This window comes from Anabrus simplex, chromosome 3, assembly GCF_040414725.1.
Source record: "Anabrus simplex isolate iqAnaSimp1 chromosome 3, ASM4041472v1, whole genome shotgun sequence".
NCBI lineage: Eukaryota > Metazoa > Arthropoda > Insecta > Orthoptera > Tettigoniidae > Anabrus > Anabrus simplex.
In genome coordinates, this window is record NC_090267.1 from 398,136,735 (window position 1) to 398,158,568 (window position 21,834).

At 38.4% G+C, this 21,834-nt stretch overlaps 1 protein-coding gene across 2 annotated transcripts in view; it reads right to left on the bottom strand.

Moving 5' to 3' along the window:
- LOC136867368 (solute carrier family 35 member F2) overlaps window positions 1–21,834 on the bottom strand; it is a 234,006-nt gene that overhangs the window by 84,046 nt on the left and 128,126 nt on the right. For both annotated transcript variants that reach the window (XR_010859672.2, XM_067144546.2), the window contains exon 5: window positions 11,516–11,672. Coding sequence is in view for 1 of the 2 variants with exons in the window: in XM_067144546.2 (XP_067000647.2) it covers window positions 11,516–11,672 (157 nt within the window). In the remaining variant the exon portion in view is untranslated. The remainder of the gene's footprint in view (window positions 1–11,515; window positions 11,673–21,834) is intronic.

Here is a 21,834-nt window from a genome sequence, read left to right on the forward strand (position 1 = left end):
CGAGAGTTGGTAAGAGTGATGGTGGCGACATCTAGGTATCGATAGACATAGGTATGTATTTAAGATGAACTTCCACATCTAGTATGATACACTTCTGTTCCATGTCTTTGTTTGGATGAGAACGGTAGAATGTGAATCTTTGCCATTGTTGTTGATGTAATGGTAGTGTGCAGTCGATATATGTGAAGCTCAAGGAAGGTTGTTGTTCAACAAGCAAATTATTGGTACCGGTATACTGTATATTAATAGAAGTCGAAGTGTATGCAATTTGAGTGTACAAAGGGAGTTGTAATATACGACGTACACAGTAAATGAGTGTCAGTAGTGATAAATAGCAACAAAATATTGGAATTTATGCAAGGCCAAGCCATTATAGAAAATCAACGTGGTACTTCGAAAAGAATGTCGGTATCTTATGAATAGTTACATATAGCTGGAAGTATATGCATTGTTGAACTAAATAATGAATTTGTGTGTACTTGATAATCTAATGTTAGCCTTTTTCAGGTGTCATCTACATGAGAGTGAGATAAAAATTACAATGATGTATCCAGGTAATAAATATGAAAACATGGAGAGCTAAATTCGGGTCCAGCTGAGATGATGGCGTGGTTACGGGGAAGGATTACATAGACTATGCGCTTCCTCCACCCTGGTCTCCAAGCCAGTAATCTTCATCTTAATAATAATGCTTTTTCATGTTTCATTCTATTGCATTACTTAGGAGTCATGATGCAGATAGTTGTGTAAATACATGTCCTGAAGTAGTTAGTTAAGACGCGAGAATAAGCGCACAATGAGCGATTTGATATTGAGTTAGTTGGCCTGTAGTAATTTATATACGCGTTTGGCGACACAGTGTTAGAAATTTTACGGTGTCTTGTGAGTGTATGATTGTTTATGGTAGGAGTCGACGTCGGCATTGTTTACAGTGTGTTGTATGGTAATTACTGAAAGGTACGAGCTTATGTGTGCATATGTGACATGTGTTAGAGCAGAATTTGAGCATATTTATTATGAAGTAAATACCGGTAACGCATGAGTAATGGAGATGTGATTTGTTTTGAGTAGCGAGATGGTGAGATGGTGAGCTTCGTGAATTAAAGGGTTACATATCCATTTACGTGATCTAATTCCATAATAACCATAACACATTTAAATGGCATGTTGTTCGTGACGAACTGCACAGTGAACTCACATGTATTTAAGTGATTAATGTAGTCACCATCCAATCACCTTCACACATGTGCACTTAGAAAAGTACATTTCTATTGTTTTCCGTAGCAGATGCATCTTTCCCAGATTCAGCTTTGGTCAGCATGGTGTACTTGCAAGGGGTTGTGGTTGTTATCATTAGTAAGTTACTTTATAATATTTTCAAAACCAAGAAACCGCACTTGCACGTTCAGTGAAGACTTTCAGCATGAATTTCAATTTTTAAGATGCAATATCAGTACTCAGGACAAATCAAGAGTTTTCTGGAAAACATATGGTGTAAACTTTTCTGTTGTTGAAGACTGCAGAAAAGTGTCTAAAATGTAGAAAAACCTTTGATTTATAACTAAATGTAACTTTTAGTAGTTTGTAGCTGCAATTATAATATTAAAAAGTCAAAATAAATTCCTTGTTTTCATGGTACCATGTTAAAAATTATTTTTAAAACAGATGTCCCGTTCTGGACCTTCAGAAATATGGTCACCCTGATTAAGTTATTGTGAACACATTGAGGATACTAAGAAAATAACTGTTCAGCAGAAATTTCCTGTAAAGATAATTCTCCTACCCTACCCTATTAAGCTCCTCAGTGGAGTCATTCCACTGCATGCTTTTGAGCCAACTACCATTCTGCCTGTCCATCCTGAGCAGCGACTGTGTTGTGCCAAACACATGCGTATTCAGTATCATAGGAGCTCAGCTATGAAGATAACTACCGAGCTCGATAGCTGCAGTCGCTTAAGTGCGGCCAGTATCCAGTATTAGGGAGATAGTAGGTTCGAACCCCACTGTTGGCAGCCCTGAAAATGGTATCCCATTTTCACACCAGGCAAATGCTGGGGCTGTACCTTAATTAAGGCCACGGCCGCTTCCTTCCCACTCCTAGCCCTTTCCTGTCCCATCGTCGCCATAAGACCTATCTGTGTCGGTGCGACATACAGCAACTAGCAAAAGGAAGATAACTGTTACTGAGAATATTATTCTTATCCCCTATTATTATTATTATTATTATTATTATTATTATTATTATTATTATTATTAGCGTATGGCAAGGAAATTATATACATAATATACAATATACACACAATAACAAAAAAACATTGATTCACTTCAGGCATTAGTGTTATCTCTTATATCTGAATGTCTAACTTATCAATCCACTGTAGTGCTTCCACTGTTGGTGATAGGAAGTCTTCCAAACTACCTGGATAAGCCCGTAGTTGACACTCGCTTACAATGTGGGGAATAGTCTGGCGAGGGGCTCCACAGTCACATTCTGGAGATGGTACAAAGTTCCACTTGTAGAGAGAATCCCTGCACCTTCCATGACCTGTCCTGATCCTGTTCAGTCTGGACCAAGTTGCACGTGCCAGTTGGGATCCATTTATAATATTTTCCCCTCTGAAGATGTTATGCAGGGGCACGTCGGGAGAGTTATTCCAGCGGCCTTTCCACTCCTCCAAAGCATTGAAGTTGGTGGACGTCTTCAGAGCAGCATCACACAGGGGTGGATGTCGTGATTTCAGTCTTTTGAGACTAAGAGCTGGTATGTCATTTAGAACAGGTAGCAGAGGATTCTTGCAGATCTTGTTGTACTCTCGAACAAGAGCTCTGGATCTTCGTAAGTCAGGTGGCATTATTCCTGACAACAGTGGGAGCCAGTGAACTGGAGTTGATCTGATGGTGCCAGATATAAGACGCATGCTGGTATTCAATTGTGGGTCAATATACTTTGTATACGGACTATTAATCCACACTGGAGCACAGTAGTCAGCAGCAGAGAAAACCAGTGCTAAGGCTGAAGAGCGTAGGATGTTTGCAGTAGATCCCCAAGTAGTACCAGTTAGCTTCTGAATAATATTGTTTCGGGTTTTCAATTTCTTCGACAAGTTCAAAAGATGTTGTTTGAATGATAAAGTCCGGTCCAAGGTAACACCGAGGTATTTTGGATACCTATTGTGATTAAGTACCCGATTGGAGAAGGTAATATTTAGTTTTAAGTTAGCGAGCCGGTTGCTCAAATGGAAACAAGAAACCTCCGTTTTGGCTGTACTGGGTCTGAGTCTCCAATTCCTGAAATATTCTGCCAATGTGGATAAGTCCTGAGTCAAAATGTCTTCAGTTTCCTCAAAGATCTTGTGTTGAGTGGCCAGGGTCAAGTCATCAGCATAGCAGAACTTCCTGGATATTGTTTCTGGAAGATCAGAGATGTACAGATTAAACAGTAGTGGCGATAAAACTGATCCTTGGGGCAAACCATTATGCAGTTTTCTCACTGAGCTTTTCTTTTCACCTAAACAGACCTGGAATTTCCTGTCGCTGATCATGTTGTTGATAAGCTGTGCAATCGTTCTGCAGGGTATAGCTCTGAGTAATTTATAAATCAATCCTTCCCTCCAAACGGTATCAAAGGCAGCAGTGAGATCCACAAAGACAGCAGATGTTTTAAGCTTTTGCTGGTATCCGGCCTCAACGTAAGATGTTAATGAAAGTACTTGATCACAGCAGTTTCGGTTAGGTCTGAAGCCTGCCTGATCCACAGGAATGAGTTCTAAAATGGTTGATCCAATTCTGTTGTAGATAAGCCTTTCAAAGAGTTTGTAGCAATAGCTAAGGAGGGCTATTGGTCTGTAACTTTCAGGTCTGTTTTCAGGTTTTCCAGGCTTCAATATGGAAATAATTTTAGCTTTCTTGAAGTCAGGTGGGATTTGTCCAGTCTGAAGAATGTCCATGTAGAACTGTGCCATCCGTCTCTTTGCATTGTCACCCATATGTATGAGGAATTCTGGATGAATTCCATCGAATCCAGGTGCTTTACCAGGTTTTAGTTCTTTGAGGGCCTCTTGAACATCAAGGGTTGTAAAGGGACGTGAATAACTAGAAATGCGAGGTACTGATGATTTCAGAGAACGAAGCTGGCATCTAACATACTCTGTATGCTTCTTATCCGCTGGAGCTCGAGAAGTTATTACAATATGGGAAGCTATCTGGTCAGGTGTCACCTGAGGTTGACCCTTCACTACTGGTGCACCTTCTCCGAGCCTTCTAAGAAGGCCCCAGGCCTTTCTGCTAGAATGAGTAAAATCTAAGCTTTCAACAGTTTCAACCCACTTTTGTCTTCGATGATCATCCAAGCTAGCCAGAAGTTTGTTAGCAGTTTCCGCATCTCTGTTTTGTTGGAAATTCTTAAATAATTCCTCATTCTGGGCATTCCAGCCAGGAACATATTCTTTCCGATAACCTCTGGGCATACATTTCTTAGCAGTAGATACAACTGCACCAACAAAACGTTGATAACTTTGGTGATTTGGGGGAATCCAACGAATGTTTTTCTTTTTTTTTTTTTTTTTTTTGCTAGGGGCTTTACGTCGCACCGACACAGATAGGTCTTATGGCGACGATGGGATAGGAAAGGCCTAGGAATTGGAAGGAAGCGGCCGTGGCCTTAATTAAGGTACAGCCCCAGCATTTGCCTGGTGTGAAAATGTGAAACCACGGAAAACCATTTTCAGGGCTGCCGATAGTGGGATTCGAACCTACTATCTCCCGGATGCAAGCTCACAACCGCGCGTCTCTACACGCACGGCCAACTCGCCCGGTAATCCAACGAATGCATTTATCTAGTTCTACAGAGAATGCAGACCAATCAGCTTTCTGGAAATTCCATCGGGGACATGGCGTTGAACGTATAATTGGAATTGTGACACCAAATTCGAGTATTACTGGTCTATGCTGGCTATGAGGGAAATCTCCCATCACTTTGTATGTAGTGTGCGAGGGATTTCCATTTATATTTGAGCTGACGAAGCATAAATCTGGATTTGAATCTCTACCCCATGCAGCTGATCGAAAAGTTCCTCGATCTTTAGCATCAAATACTAGATGGAGGTTATTACTTTCGCACCAGTCCATTAATTTAAGTCCACAATCATCTGTTTTAGAATACTTCCAGAGTTCATGATGACTGTTGAAATCTCCCACATAAATCGCAGGATGTTCTGCAGTTGGTACAACATACTGTACCATTACGTTACGATCGACGTCAGTTTACATGAATATACATCGGAAGAAAAATGGCACAGATCAGCTTCAAGCGTTAAGAATGCACGGAATAACTTTTTGTGACAAGTTGACCGCAATTAGGAGGCAGTGCCTGGCGAGATGGAAAGGAAACTCTATGAGAAATGAACCATTATACGTAAAAAAAAATTGAAAAACGGTCTATTATTATCTACTTTGGCAAGAAGAGTTTTCGTCGTAAACGGACTGTGAATTGCGATTACTTGACCAGAAGATTAGCTGACATAATCAATATAACCATAATAGGAGCCATACGAAGGAAGAATCCAGAAACAAACTACTGGAAAATACATAAAAACGGCAGGGAAACACGCATAATAGATTTCAAATACTGTACGGAAGAAGAGGTGTTGGGATACGGCATTCGTAAATAAGGCCTACACTGACTTAATAAACGGCCAAATTTTCATCAAATTATACGTATTGCCCATTGATAAGATTTAAAGAACATTATGCAGACAACATAAAAAAAACCAAGGAAGAGCCAGTTTATGAAAATAAAATTGAATCTGAGCAGTATCTTTAGAGGAAAAGAAATATATATACAGTTAGAGAAAGTACTTGGAAAAGCTTTATATACTGAAAATTAAGATGTATTCTATCAATTTAATATTGTCTTTTCGTTGCATGGAAATTGGACACGAAATGGAGCTAGCCTAAAGCGATGGAGGGAGGCTGACCGGATCATCGTAAGCTCAAGCCTGAAGACCTAGAGATCCAGCATGACGTGATCCAGTGCAAGGCTAGGCGTTCCGAGATGCCGTGACGAGGAAGAAGAAAGCAGAGTCGGACATAACATGGCCAGAGATAAGTAACGTTCTAAGAAATTTAACTATAAAGTATTTCATTTGGTGTAGTAAAATTGTAGGAATGCTGAAATGCCAAAGATATGACCTGTTTGTGCCATTGTGTGAATTCTAAGGCATATGCCGGAGAAAATAACCACAGATACGTATTATTTATGTGTAGTAATATACTGCCGTGCTCAAAGGTTTGATCTGAGGTTAATGTGAGCAGTATCGGGAAGAGAATTGATGTTTTTGAACCTGTATGCTTAGGGAAACGGAGTATTCAAGCTAGGCGAGGCTGAGATATGAAAGTGAAGTGCAGTATAATAATAATAAACCTAGGCTACCCAATGACCAGATTGAATAACGAGGCCGATATCGTCTACATTTACGATGAGTTGAAATAAACAGTAGCAGCTTACGGTGTTTTGAGTAGATATTAAGGTAAAAGAAATGTTTTACTGCGACGTGGTAGACATTACGAAGAAGCTGAGTAGAAATGTTGTTGTATGCGGAGGAATCGCAGTAATTAAATGCAGAAACGATAATATGTTGTTGGAGATTTGAGATGTTGAATAAGTATTGTGAAAGTAAATGATTGAAGGAAATAGGTGCGAATTTATGCTTAGCTACAGTTATGTTGCGATTGAAAATGAGGCAAGCAGTGAAATTAAGGCCTAGATAGTGAATATATTAAGTGTAGCAGTGATATTAAATGGTCTATTGGTCGAACTTATTTGGAATATGGAGATAAATTGATCGTAATTTACATGTATTTTGAAATGCATATAGAATAGAGATATAGTCGCCTAGTAATATATTTGTCTCACATAATGAATATACAGCATTGGAGCACGCGTTAACCTGAAAATGGTAAAATTAGTAGGCAGTAGAAGGAGTAATTTTAATTGAAAATACACATGATAATTAATTGGTCGGTACGATTCTGACAAGTCATGACGGTTGAAGAACATGGCGATGGCACTCGTAAATAGATATTTAATTTTATTTTTGGCACACATTTTTAATATATATAAGGATGTTGGAATTTATATTTATGGTTAGGATTAATTTCTTTTAGATACTTAAAATGGCATTTTGAAGCCATCATTGGAAAGAGTTACTTATCTCATGCCATAAACAAGTCAATACGCAAATTCCCAAACCAATTCCAAAGAGTAGTGCAAATAGACCTAAAGGAAAGAAAGACCACTCCCTCCTTTAATAAAGAGTAAATCCTAGTTGTCCCCATACTGAAATAAAATGATGAAGTGTGGTCACGCAACAAAATAATAATTGCCCAGATGAATTAAAGATACCTGCCCAATTTTAATTATATTTATGTCGTATCCACCTAATCATATATATATAAAATCAATAATATGAAACTTGCGTTATAAAACTCTTCCCTCATCATCACTCATGCATCAAATTCCTTAAAGTAACCTAAATATACATACAGTAGACTTTCTCCTTCCACGAGACTGTCAAATATTGCGAGACTCCGCATCAAATTTCTTGCTACCTTCTTCTTCTCCATCCAAAAATATAAATTTCTCCATTAGTTAAGCCCTCTCTTCCTTAATCTTCATGGCTATCAATCCATTCTGCGTCGCATGCCATACCTAAGTTCATAAACTATCAGGCATCGTCTCCTTCTTCGAATAAATTTCATGACTGTGGTCCAAGATTTAATTCAACAACCCCGGTATCTTTCTCTTGAAACCATTCTCATTCCTCAATTCGTCCTTCTTTTCAGACTTGCTCGACGCTACGGCATCATATGACATATGTCCAAGCCTAACATCCATATCTCATCCTCAAGATTCACTCCATAATCAAGTTATCAAATTTCTGTATATCCAGAATCTAATTATTCATCCGACCTCTTCAAACTTGCCTCACGTTCGGGCCGCCATATTTAATGCAACCTGCGGCAACAGTGTTTTTCTCTTCACTTTGCCCCATGTATGGGCAACAAATTTAATGCAACCTATTGGTGGCCTCGTAGTCCTAATTCTTACCAAGGTCCAGGTTGGACTGATAAAAATATAGGTATCACCATCGCGCTGTACTTCCTCATACTTCACCCCAAGTTGTAGTATTAATTTAATATGATGTTGCCCGTGCAATATTTCCACTTACATGTTGCTAATTAACTATGCGAAATCGGGGATGGATATACCAATCAAACGCGGTGGTTGCATGTCCATATTAAGTCGATATCTCAGGGTAAAAACATCTATATATATTCAACAATACTATTTACCTTCGCAAGTTCCGTTGAAGAGGGTGTATAGTTCAATGTGTTACTCATTTACTCCGAAATCCTACCGTAGAATTAATATAAGCCTTTAAATATCATGACTCCGAAAAATCAACCTAAATGTATCCTTACAACTAATCTTCCTATCTCTACCTTTGAAAATAAACGCTAGAATAAACTTAAAACTAATTTATTAGCATGCCAATATTATAATTAACAAAATAATGATCCATCTTTGGTAATAGAGGAAAGTAAACTCAAAAAATCACATATTATTTTTCTTGACAACTAAAATTGACGAATTGACATAATTAAAATTGGGCAGGTATCTTTAATTCATCTGGGCAATTATTATTTTGTTGCGTGACCACACTTCATCATTTTATTTCAATATGGGGACAACTAGGATTTACTCTTTATTAAAGGAGGGAGTGGTCTTTCTTTCCTTTAGGTCTATTTGCACTACTCTTTGGAATTGGTTTGGGAATTTGCGTATTGACTTGTTTATGGCATGAGATAAGTAACTCTTTCCAATGATGGCTTCAAAATGCCATTTTAAGTATCTAAAAGAAATTAATCCTAACCATAAATATAAATTCCAACATCCTTATATATATTAAAAATGTGTGCCAAAAATAAAATTAAATATCTATTTACGAGTGCCATCGCCATGTTCTTCAACCGTCATGACCTGTCAGAATCGTACCGACCAATTAATTATCATGTGTATTTTCAATTAAAATTACTCCTTCTACTGCCTACTAATTTTACCATTTTCAGGTTAACGCGTGCTCCAATGCTGTATATTCATTATGTGAGACAAATATATTACTAGGCGACTATATCTCTATTCTATATGCATTTCAAAATACATGTAAATTACGATCAATTTATCTCCATATTCCAAATAAGTTCGACCAATAGACCATTTAATATCACTGCTACACTTAATATATTCACGTATCTAGGCCTTAATTTCACTGCTTGCCTCATTTTCAATCGCAACATAACTGTAGCTAAGCATAAATTCGCACCTATTTCCTTCAATCATTTACTTTCACAATACTTATTCAACATCTCAAATCTCCAACAACATATTATCGTTTCTGCATTTAATTACTGCGATTCCTCCGCATACAACAACATTTCTACTCAGCTTCTTCGTAATGTCTACCACGTCGCAGTAAAACATTTCTTTTACCTTAATATCTACTCAAAACACCGCAAGCTGCTACTGTTTATTTCAACTCATCGTAAATGTAGACGATATCGGCCTCGTTATTCAATCTGGTCATTGGGTAGCCTAGGTTTATTATTATTATACTGCACTTCACTTTCATATCTCAGCCTCGCCTAGCTTGAATACTCCGTTTCCCTAAGCATATAGGTTCAAAAACATCAATTCTCTTCCCGATACTGCTCACATTAACCTCAGATCAAACCTTTGAGCACGGCAGTATATTACTACACATAAATAATACGTATCTGTGGTTATTTTCTCCGGCATATGCCTTAGAATTCACACAATGGCACAAACAGGTCATATCTTTGGCATTTCAGCATTCCTACAATTATACTACACCAAATGAAATACTTTATAGTTAAATTTCTTAGAACGTTACTTATCTCTGGCCATGTTATGTCCGACTCTGCTTTCTTCTTCCTCGTCACGGCATCTCGGAACGCCTAGCCTTGCACTGGATCACGTCATGCTGGATCTCTAGGTCTTCAGGCTTGAGCTTACGATGATCTGGTCAGCCTCCCTCCATCGCTTTAGGCTAGCTCCATTTCGTGTCCAATTTCCATGCAACGAAAAGACAATATTAAATTGATAGAATACATCTTAATTTTCAGTATATAAAGCTTTTCCAAGTACTTTCTCTAACTGTATATATATTTCTTTTCCTCTAAAGATACTGCTCAGATTCAATTTTATTTTCATAAACTGGCTCTTCCTTGGTTTTTTTTTTATGTTGTCTGAATAATGTTCTTTAAATCTTATCAATGGGCAATACGTATAATTTGATGAAAATTTGGCCGTTTATTAAGTCAGTGTAGGCCTTATTTACGAATGCCGTATCCCAACACCTCTTCTTCCGTACAGTATTTGAAATCTATTATGCGTGTTTCCCTGCCGTTTTTATGTATTTTCCAGTAGTTTGTTTCTGGATTCTTCCTTCATATGGCTCCTATTATGGTTATATTGATTATGTCAGCTAATCTTCTGGTCAAGTAATCGCAATTCACAGTCCGTTTACGACGAAAACTCTTCTTGCCAAAGTAGATAATAATAGACCGTTTTTCAATTTTTTTTTACGTATAATGGTTCATTTCTCATAGAGTTTCCTTTCCATCTCGCCAGGCACTGTCTCCTAATTGCGGTCAACTTGTCACAAAAAGTTATTCCGTGCATTCTTAACGCTTGAAGCTGATCTGCGCCATTTTTCTTCCGATGTATATTCATGTAAACTGACGTCAATCGTAACGTAATGGTACAATACTGAGGCCATAAAATGCATGGTGGTTTGTAGATGTTGATGATCGAGACATTATTCAGTTGGACGACAACCTGATGGACATTTTCTTCTGTGCTTTGAGATAGTAGCTCAGCTTCTTTGATGTCATTACGGACATATGTGGCCACTCCATATGCTTCATGGTAGGTTGCTCCTAGTGCCTTGTACCCAGCAATACGACCTCTAGTACGGAGTTGTTCTTCATTAGCAACATGCGTCTCTTGAAGGACAACAACATCTATGTTGTTCTCTCTGAGTATTTTTGAGAGGTAATCATACTTTGCTCTGCTGATACTTTCTATATTGAGTTGGAAAATACGAATAGTGGGACCAATGTTTCTTGTTAAAGAGCTCTGAGAAGAGCTGTTTCCACATGGTGTCTTTGACATAATTTGATAGCTAGGAGATCCTAGGATAGACTGGCTGCCTATTGCTGTTGCTCGTTTAGCACCACCCAGGGGACACGTGCAGGGCAATGAGGAGGTAAATCCTGCGGACGTGAGCAACGTTCATCCCCCCTTATCCCCTAAATCACATAACAGAGATGCCACTGCTCCCAATTCTGATATTGCCTAATAAACCTGAGAACATCTAGCTAAAAATGTAAGTCAATGAAATGAAATGATGTAAAATTAAGATTTAGAACTTACAACTGTAATCCATTGAACACACTTCCAAACAAGCCCACCATGCCGAGGTACTCAACCCAATCAAATGTTTTCACAGTATATTCTTCAGCAACTGTTATAACAGAAAATAAGATGGCTCCACCCAAACACAGCATATCCCCAAGAAGGCGATCTTTACCTGGAAAATATAGAAGTGACAAGTTCAAATCAAAATCATTTAATGAAATTAATACATGATAAAGAAAAAGAGAAAATGAAATATTGCAAAGACATTTTTCAAGAGTAATAGAGCATATTATTTCCTTAATAGGAGTTGCCTTTTTCTGTTGTAGAATGAAGCCTGAGCTGGGCCAAAGTCACACCAGTACCTGCTATAATAAATTACAATTCCCACATCTGCAGGCAAACCACAGCTAGCTGCTGTGTTACAATAACTCAGTCTGCAATCTGCTGTTAAAAATTCTGAATAATTATTAAATTATAACTTACAGTTTGTATTAATAGAGCTTACCAGCGTGCAGTGTTTTTAATTATAGTGTGTTAATGAAGTGAATTTTCTTGCAATGTACTGAAATATTAACACTATAAAAGAAAATGTTCATGTAAGATAGGGAGGTGTGCAGGTGAGTTTTAGAGAAATTCCGTCGAGAGACAATTCCACACAGGGATATAGTATGATGGGGTACCAAAATATAACCAGAATAACATCACTGCGGGCGAAGCTTGCGCAGTACGCATTTCTGCTGCTAGGCGTGTATAGCACAACTCATTGCCAGTTCAGTTCAGTTCTGTTCATCTGCAGTGATTGTTTTTGCTAGCGCTGTTATGTTCTTGTTTCATATTTTATGATGGCAAGTTTAAGTGAACAATGTGCAAACCATTAATTGGGAAGTTTTAAGAAGATTGTGCAACAGTGTTCATAAAAAAAGACCCAATTTGTGGCAGACAGGAGACTGGTTCGTCCACCATGACAACGCACCCGCACACATAGCCATCTCTGTTAGGCAGTTTTTGGCTAAAAATGGCATGGTTCCGCTGCCCCACGCCTGACCTGACTCCGTGCGACTTTTTCTTATTCCCGCGCATGAAAAGGGGCACGATAGGATACCGATTTGACAACATTGAAGAGGTCAAGAAAAAAAACGAGGGTGAGCTGTCAGCCATTTCTAAAGATAACTACAAAAAATGTTTCGAACAGCGAAAGCACCGGTGGGACAAATATATCAGTTGTAATGGAGAATATTTTGAAGGGGATAAGGTTGTTTTGTAAAAAATTGAAAATATATAGCTTTTAAAAAATAATTCCGTTTTTTTTGTACCCCCTCGTACTGTATGAAAGATTGTTTTCAGATTAAGAAAACTGAATTCGTAAGAGAAAGCATTGTGTTTAAACAGAAAAAAAAACCCGAGATAAAAACACAATATGACTGGACTGGAGGAATATTAGAATGTTCTTCACAGAAATCTATGCATCATCTCGGACAGGAAATAGGAGTCTCAAATTTCTAATTCTATAATTAATTAATTAATGTTTTTTTTATACTTTCACCAACTGGAGATTGCCCCTGAGGACAAAGTAGACAGAAAGACAATATGAATATTAAAAGTAAGTGAGAGTTAGTTAGTACAGTTGGCATACTGTATGTTGTTGTATTAAAAAGTTTGGGAGATATGGTTCTTCAGGATTTGGATGGAATATTTCAAGGCAGTCACTGCAGTTTCTTTTATTAACGCCTGACTGAGGTTAAATGATTTGCAGAACTGAACGAAAAAAGAGAGGATTGGTTCCTCTAGCGCCAACTAATGGGATGGTTGGCTCATATGTTGTTTCCTTTTCCTCATGTATCCCATTAGGTTGTGTTTTGGACGTCTCGAATCTGATCGTTGGATCTATTATAAAGCCCTTTTGGTGGTCTTTTGAGGGCTATCATGTCAATTCGACAGGTGCTGCCTGTAATAGAAAGACCGTGAACCACCTCGAAGACTGTAAAGCCTGAGGCCCTTAATGCTTGAGCAACGACAGATCATATTTTATAGTGCCTAGTATTTCGTGTAGCTTCTCCATGCGAGCAGTAGCCAAGGACGTGGGCAAGAGTTTCTACCTCGTTGTGGCAGTGCCAATAACGGTTAGTGTCCAGGGTCCTGCCTGGAATAACTCGTACAGCCGCTACGTTACCTGTCATTTTCAAGACATCACGCCATTTGCTGCAAGATAATCCTTGAAAGTGGACTAACCCACTGATTGGCTGGAGGAGTTTTTTTTTTTTTAATTATAATTTGATTAATGTAAATGTTTGACTATTATTTCTTATATAATAATAATAATAATAATAATAATAATAATAATAATAATAATAATAATAATAATAATAATAATCTCTTTATTGCCCACCCTAGTATATACCATCGGCTTACAGGCAATAAAGACAGCGAAACATACAGAAACAAAAATTTAAACAAACAATATCTACTATATGTCTCTTAAAACTACATATTCTAACTAATTTGGTGGCTGATATAGATGTTGACTCCCATAGGGAATCTGAAATACCTGTCCTGAATGAACAAATCTATAATACCAATATAATTGGTCCGTTATTGGACATTACAAATTTTCCAGCTAACTCATTCCTGGCTGCCAGCGCTCCGCCCTCGTGCGCAAGGGTGGGCTCATCAGTCGGCACCTAGCACACCCACCAATACGCTGGCTAGTGCATACCATGGAGGCCACTGCGCAGGCCAACTGGAGCCAACTAAAAATCGATGCCCGCCTGGCCATCAGATGATATAGATGTTGACTCCCATAGGGAATCTGAAATACCTGTCCTGAATGAGCAAATCTATAATACCAATATAATTGGTCCGTTATTGGACATTACAAATTTTCCAGCTAACTCATTCCTGGCTGCCAGCGCTCCGCCCTCGTGCGCCAGGGTGGGCTCATCAGTTGGCACCTAGCACACCCACCAATACGCTGGCTAGTGCATACCATGGAGGCCATTGCGCAGGCCAACTGGAGCCACCGGCAGCGCCAATGCACCAAGAGACCCCGTCTCACAACTAAAAATCGATGCCCGCCTGGCCATCAGATGATATAGATGTTGACTCCCATAGGGAATCTGAAATACCTGTCCTGAATGAGCAAATCTATAATACCAGGCAGCCAGGAATGAGTTAGCTGGAAAATTTGTAATGTCCAATAACGGACCAATTATATTGGTATTAATTTGGTGGCGTCGCCCAGGCGGATCACCAGACCATGGGCTGCGCCACCCTTCACTAAACAAACAATATCTACTATCTATCTCTTAGAACTACTTAATTACATACTCTACTAATTTGGTGTCGCTGCACAGGCGGAGTTCCAGACCATGAGCTGCGCCACCCTTCCTAAAACTAATATTCTACTAACTACAACTAACTAACAAAAGGAAAAAAAGAGACAACTGGCTGTTCGCAGTATCCCCTGGTAATGAGGGACCCCCTTCCGCCCACGATACCGCTATCAGCCACACCCGTGGCTCAGATGTCATCTCCACCTAAACCTCGTAGGTAATGTGCTTCCCTCCCATTCTTTGCGTGGCGAATCACAGAGGTGGATATCAGACCGCCATGCGACTCGTCACGCTCTTATCTACTGTCCCGCCTACTAATCTGAGTCGTCTTACATCACATTGCCTGCTCCCATCTTTGACTCTCCATTATATCTATGTGCGGACATGCCTGTTTTTCTCACCTTAGGATGGGTCTTTCGCACCCCATCCTTCCACCTTATATCCCCCCTCCCTCCCTCTTCCAAATCTTTCCCTCTCTCTTCCTCACTTACATCTATTCATCTCCTAATAGTAACTTATCCATTATATTTTCAACACTATGTCCTAGAGTTAATATTTTATACACCATTTAACAATACTGAACTTGTCAACAGTTCTACAGTTTCCTTATTCCTCATCGATTCTTCATCTTATTTATGTCTCTTAGTCTAAAAAAACAACTAATTACTTGAACTTTTCTTTACATTACCAATTTCAACATAACTGTTTATCTACCTTTTTGTAATTTATCCACTGTCTTTTACACCCTGCTTGTTTATTTCCATCCACTATGTCCTAGTGTTACTCTTTTACACTTTTTTTTTTTTTAACACCGAACTTGCCAACAGTTCAACAGTTCTCTTACTCATCACAGTTCTTTTCTCTTATTTACATCTCTTAGTCTAAAAAACCACTCACTATTGCACATTTCTTTACATTACCAATTCCATTATTATCTTCACCTAGAGACGGGTCTGTTTCATCCCATCCTTCAACCTCTTACAACCCCTCCCCTCCCTCTTCCAAATCTACCCATCTCTCTTCTCACTTCACCTTTTCATCCACCTTATAGTAACTTATCCATTATAGTTAACACATTGCTTACTTATTTTTAACCCTATGTCCTAGAATTAATATTTTAAACACCTTTCAGCAACACTGAACTTGCCAACAGTTCTACAGTTCCTCTTTCATCTTATTTACGTCTCTTATTCTAAACAACCACTACTAATTACACATTTATAACACTTTTTCAACTCATCCTCGTCCCTATCTAACTATTTCAACTCTCTTCTTAATAATAATATCTACATCCCTTTTTTGTCACTACATTAACTGAAACATCACACATTCGACAACGTAATACAATCTTCTTTCAATATCTACAATTTTTTTAACAATACATTTTTTTCCAGTATATTCAGTTATCGTCTTATTTTTTTTACATTATTATATAATCCACCATTTTTGCCTACATGTTTCCTTCCATTCTTCTGAAACACCATTCTAAGTATCATTCCCTTAATTTCATTAAAAATCTACCTCTAACCAAATTTAAATATTTTGATATATTTGTTCCTCTTTCCCATTCTCTGCATAGCCATGACATCATCTTATAACCCTTTTCTACTTTTTCTATCTCTTTCTTACTCAACACTTTCTTTTTCATCTCTTCTAACGCACTACATTGAGTAAATATATGCAGGTCCGACCATCCCTCCCCACATAAAATACATCTATCCTTATTTTCTCGACCTATCCATCCTCTATTTTTTGGAACTCCCATAACCCACCAGTATAAACCTCTTTTACCCCTCCTACCCTCAAATTCGGTTCTCGGGTTCATAGTTTCCACCAATTTGTTTAATACTGATAGTGAGTCTCTTTCCCTGCATTCCATTATTAAACTCTGTCTTTCTATATCAGCCATTCTCTTTTTCACCCTTCTCCATACCCATTCTTTCCTCTCTCCCCATCTCTCACACCCTTAATCTCCTAACCCTAGCTTTCGTAATTTATTTTTGCACTTATTCACCCAGTATTCTTTGTTCTCCATACTTTTCTGGAACCTATACACCTCTTGTAATAAGTCTCCTCCCTTTCCTTCTTCCAATCTCATCCAATACTTCATCACCCTCTTTGCTATAGTAATGTCTATCAATTCTTTACATACTAATCTCGTCCCCACATTAGCAGTACAGTCTGGAACCCCCATCATAATCTTACTAAATTTTGCCACCACCCGATTTAATTCATTTCTATTCTCCTCCAATTCCCACACTTCTACCCCATATAAATTTTTTCCTTTAACCATTGACTGGAATACCATTCTCTGAATTAACATCCGGGAATTTATTTTCTAATACCCCCACTACTGCAAGTGCTCCCCTCCCTTTAAGTTTGGCTCTTTTGATCTGATCCTTCCAGGTTCCGTTGCTACTAATTATTACTCCTAAATACTCGCCCTTTTTTCAATCCACTTGCTGTTAATGCCAAGATCAATAAATCGCCCGCAAATAGCAGTCTCGGTATCTTCTGTTTCCCTATCCAAGGACATTGACAGCCCTCGGTTCCATGTCTGTCTAATATCTTATTTATAAACAACAAAAACAATATCGGTGACAGCTTACAGCCTTGTCTCACTACCCTCTTCGATTCAATACCCTTACTCAATTCACCCCCCTGTAATTTAATCATCATTACTTCCTCATATATTCCTTCTATTGCCATCCTCATTTTCTTCGATAACCCCATGTCCCTTAATCTAGTAAATAATGCCTCCCTATTCACTGCATCGAAGGCTTTCTCTAAATTGCTGCTACGTATAATCTCATCCCTGCTATCATGACATACTTCGTAATTAAGGTATCCAAAATCCATAATTATCCACCGTACTTCTCTCTTTTCTAAACCCGTTTTGATACTCCGATATCCTTCCATACTTCTCTGCCCAATTTCTAATCCTATTGGCTAGAATTCCTGTATATACCTTCGACAGCGGGTCAAGGAGTGTTATTCCTCTGTAATTGTTTGGATCACTTCGACTCCCTTTATTCTTGTATATAGGACATAATACTCCTTTTCTCCATTCGCTAGGAAATTTCGCCGTTTCCCATATCTTGTTGAAAAATTTAACCAACACCTTCAACATCGATTCATTTGTCCCTACTTCCTTCCATACTCTGTTAGTAAAACCGTTCGCCCCACCCGCTGCTTTCATTTTTACTTTACTTAAGACACTAATTACTTCCTGTTTTGTTATCTCCCCATCTAGTAGCTGTACTCCTACTTGTAATTCTCTTAGAATATAAGTATTGCCCATGTCCCCATGTCAGTCTCTCCTCCCACCGAAAAGACCTGTAAAATAACCAACCCACTTGGTTTCCTCTATGCTTGTTCCCTTCCCCGCAGGCCTAGTTCTCTTTAGCTTATTTATAGTTTCCCAAATCCTCTCAAATCTTTTCTCTTTGCAATATCTGTTCACTCTTTCCGCTTCTGCCTCTTTCCAGCATTTCCTTTTCTAGTTCAGTAACTTCTTGTAATCTCTTCTTAATTTACAATATTCCTCCCTTTTTTTCTTGTTTCCCTCCTTTCTTAAACTCTGTTATAGCTAACATAACTACATCATGTTCCCTCTTACAGTCTTCATCAAACCACCCCATGGCTCTGTTTTTGTCTCCCTCTTCTCTTATCTTCACTTTTTTTCCCACCTTCCATACTGGGAGTACTATTATTTTTATAACTTTATCTATGTCCCCTTCTTCCAGCGCCCTTTCACATTCTACCCTTATACTATCTCCCCTCTCACTTAACTCTAATCTCAATTTCTAATCGTAGTTTCATTCCAAATATACTTCCATCCCTCCTTATACCTCACCCTTTTTCCTACCCCTCTTTTCACTTCACCATTATCATCTCTTAATTTTATCCTAATGGGCATGTGATCTGTTGTCCCACATTCTACCACCTCAAAAATTATTTTCCTTAAAGCTGTTTCCGTGCTTACTCCTATATCTACCACACTCCCTCCCTTCGATATGATGAATGTCAATTCTCCCTTACTGTCTCCCTTCATGCATCCGTTTAAGATATATAATTTTTCTATAGCACTTAGCTCTAGCAACTTTACACCATAACTATTTATATCTTTGTCTTTACTGCTTCTTCTGTACCCTCTCACTTCGGTATCCTCCCTCCCATAATCCGGTACCCTATTACTCACTCTTGCATTCCAATCTCCTATTAATATCATTCCATCTTCCACAAATAAACCTTTAATTCTGTTTATTTCTTCAATCAGTTCTTCAAAAAAAAATTTTTTTTTGCATATACTGAATCCTTAGGATGATTGTACAATAGAGCTAGACAAATTGCCTCCTTCTCTTCACTTCCCATTTTAATTCTAAACCACACCACCCCTTCTACCTCATTATGTATTCTCTCTACTCTCCTTACTATCTCATTTTTTATTAAAACAGTTATACCACCAGGGTTTCTTCCCATCCTCCCCATTTTTTTCTTTGTGACGTTGACTACTCTATACCATACCTGCCAACTTTCCAAAAGAGAAATCCAGAAGATCCTTAAGCGGAAAATTTTAAACAACACGCACATGCGTACCAGTCTTGAGCCATAATGAAAATGGACGGCAGGGGGGGATTATAAACAATACTAATACAAGTCAAATACAGTAGAACCTCGATGCATCGTTCCCGGAACTGTCGTTTTCCCGTATACATCGTTGAATTTATTCGGTCCAAAAAATGTTCCATATAAACCAATGTTAAATTTCCCCGCATCTATCATTTCTCGAACTATCGTTTTATCGCATCGATGGTCGAAAAATTATTTGTCCTCGGTCACAATTTTCCCGCAATGATCGATCACACGTAAGAAAAATATACGCAACTTTTTTTTTTTTAATTTAGAGGGATTGCTCAATACTCTTAGCATATAACAGCGGTAAACTGTTACGCGAGAATGTACGAGCGATTCAGAGGTGCTAGTCTTGTTGGCTGGAGTGCTGTGCGCAGGTTATTCTCGCGCAACCTCACTACGACCCTCTTGGTGCCAACACTACTCCTCGACCCACTAACCGAGCCCTACAACTATTCTTATTTACAAGAATTAAAACGTAGACAGCGTAAAACTCAAATTTGTCACCATTTTCGGTGTTGGTATAGTGTGGCTAGGGCTGCCAACTTCATTGAAAACAGAGAAAATCGAGCAGTACACCAGATTCGTTTTAATTACTCGCAGGGTGATTAATCGCGTCGTACCTTGTGGAGTGTGTGGGATGCTAGAGGCCTGTTGGCCGCTTTGTTGCCCTCTGCCCAATAGTCTTGTTACAAGCCGGACCTAAGCAAGCCAGACCAATGATCTTTCCTCATAGCCTAGTCTTGTAACTAGTTCTGTAACTTTTAAAGATAAAAATTTCATTGTTCCGTATTGAAATTATTGATGTTAAAAATTAAATAACTGGAAAGGAGGTTCAACCTATTCAATACTCAAAGGAAAGAAACGTAGCAATCACATTTCTATTTAAATGGGACCGGTTTCGACCTTAGTCTAGGTCATCATCAGCCATAAAAACATATAAAATGTTTATGAATGTTGGAGGTCAGTTCCACACTCTGTTAGGCACAAAGACACGACACCACATTCTGTCCTGCATAAAGTCACAACACTACTAATCAACGTACTGTTCGGGACAATTACGGTTACCATAATAATAATAATAACAATAATATAATAAAATAATACCAGTAATAAATAATATAATACTTAATAATGAGATAATAATAATATAGAAATAATAATGATAATGAGATAGGAAAATGACGCAGTGGCGGAGAATTCATATAAACCAAATACAGGGAACACTTACAGGCCTAAAAATGACAACTAAGACAGGATGAGAAGCTGCGGGAAGCCCTTATCGAGGTACATGGAACGTAAGACGTTATGGGGGAGAAAAGACTTACAAGAAACACCCTCTAGCTCAACTATATTAAAAATGACAAGAAAGTTTTACAAAATACAGTTCCACGACACGGAAACAAGACATACTTAAGTAACTTAACATAAAACTTGATTTAACAATGAAGGTGATGCTACATTAAAGGTATAGTTTAAAGCGCAAGTATTTAATGGATGAAAGAATTGAAAGTACGGCAATTGGAACCTAGGGTAAACTCGGACACATTAAATTAAACTTTTAAAATGACATTAAGCAAAAAAATAATGAAACACAAAAGGAATTAAACTAAATGAAACGAAACCAGAAAACATTGAGAATAACATTGCAAAAACACTGAAATAACACTTACTTCGGAAAGGCAAGAGTTCCCGAGGGTAGCCCTCGAGCGCGAACGCTCGCGAGGGCGGTCGGATGGAAAATGACACCGAGCTCACGCATCATTTTTCCCAAGCCGGTAGGAAGACCGGATATGGCCCGATTACAATCAACCAATAAGATCAAACTTACCCTAGATTCCTGGACCTTTTTGCCACTAGAAAATCTCGTGACCATATATGGTCATTTTAACATCGTTAGCAATTGCACAAGTTCTGGAACATTACGATTACAACACCAAAATTTCATCATAGGAAACCACGCTTGCAGTACAGGTACAGGATGCTCCAAAATAAATCACCTTATAAATTTTACATCAGATTACATAAAAACTACCTTTATAAAAAAATCACTTCAAAACACTTTTGTATGTTGCAATGTTCATACAGTTCAATATTTCTTGCCGTTACATAAAATTCCAGTAGAGTCCAGAGTTGCAAAAAATTAAATCCTTCAGACAAATAAAATTTACATTTCCAAACACACTGTAGTTTCAGTTCTCCGTCCCACCAACCGGTGACAAGTTCCTAAGTTGGCAGCTTCACACAAGCCGCTGTGACATCGTTCGAGACGCGCCGCGTTGAATTTCTAACCTCCGTAACATCGTCTGAGCTGAGCTGCGCCGTGTTGGGTAACTAACCTATCGCTCGCAAAGGGTCTACGGAATCTTT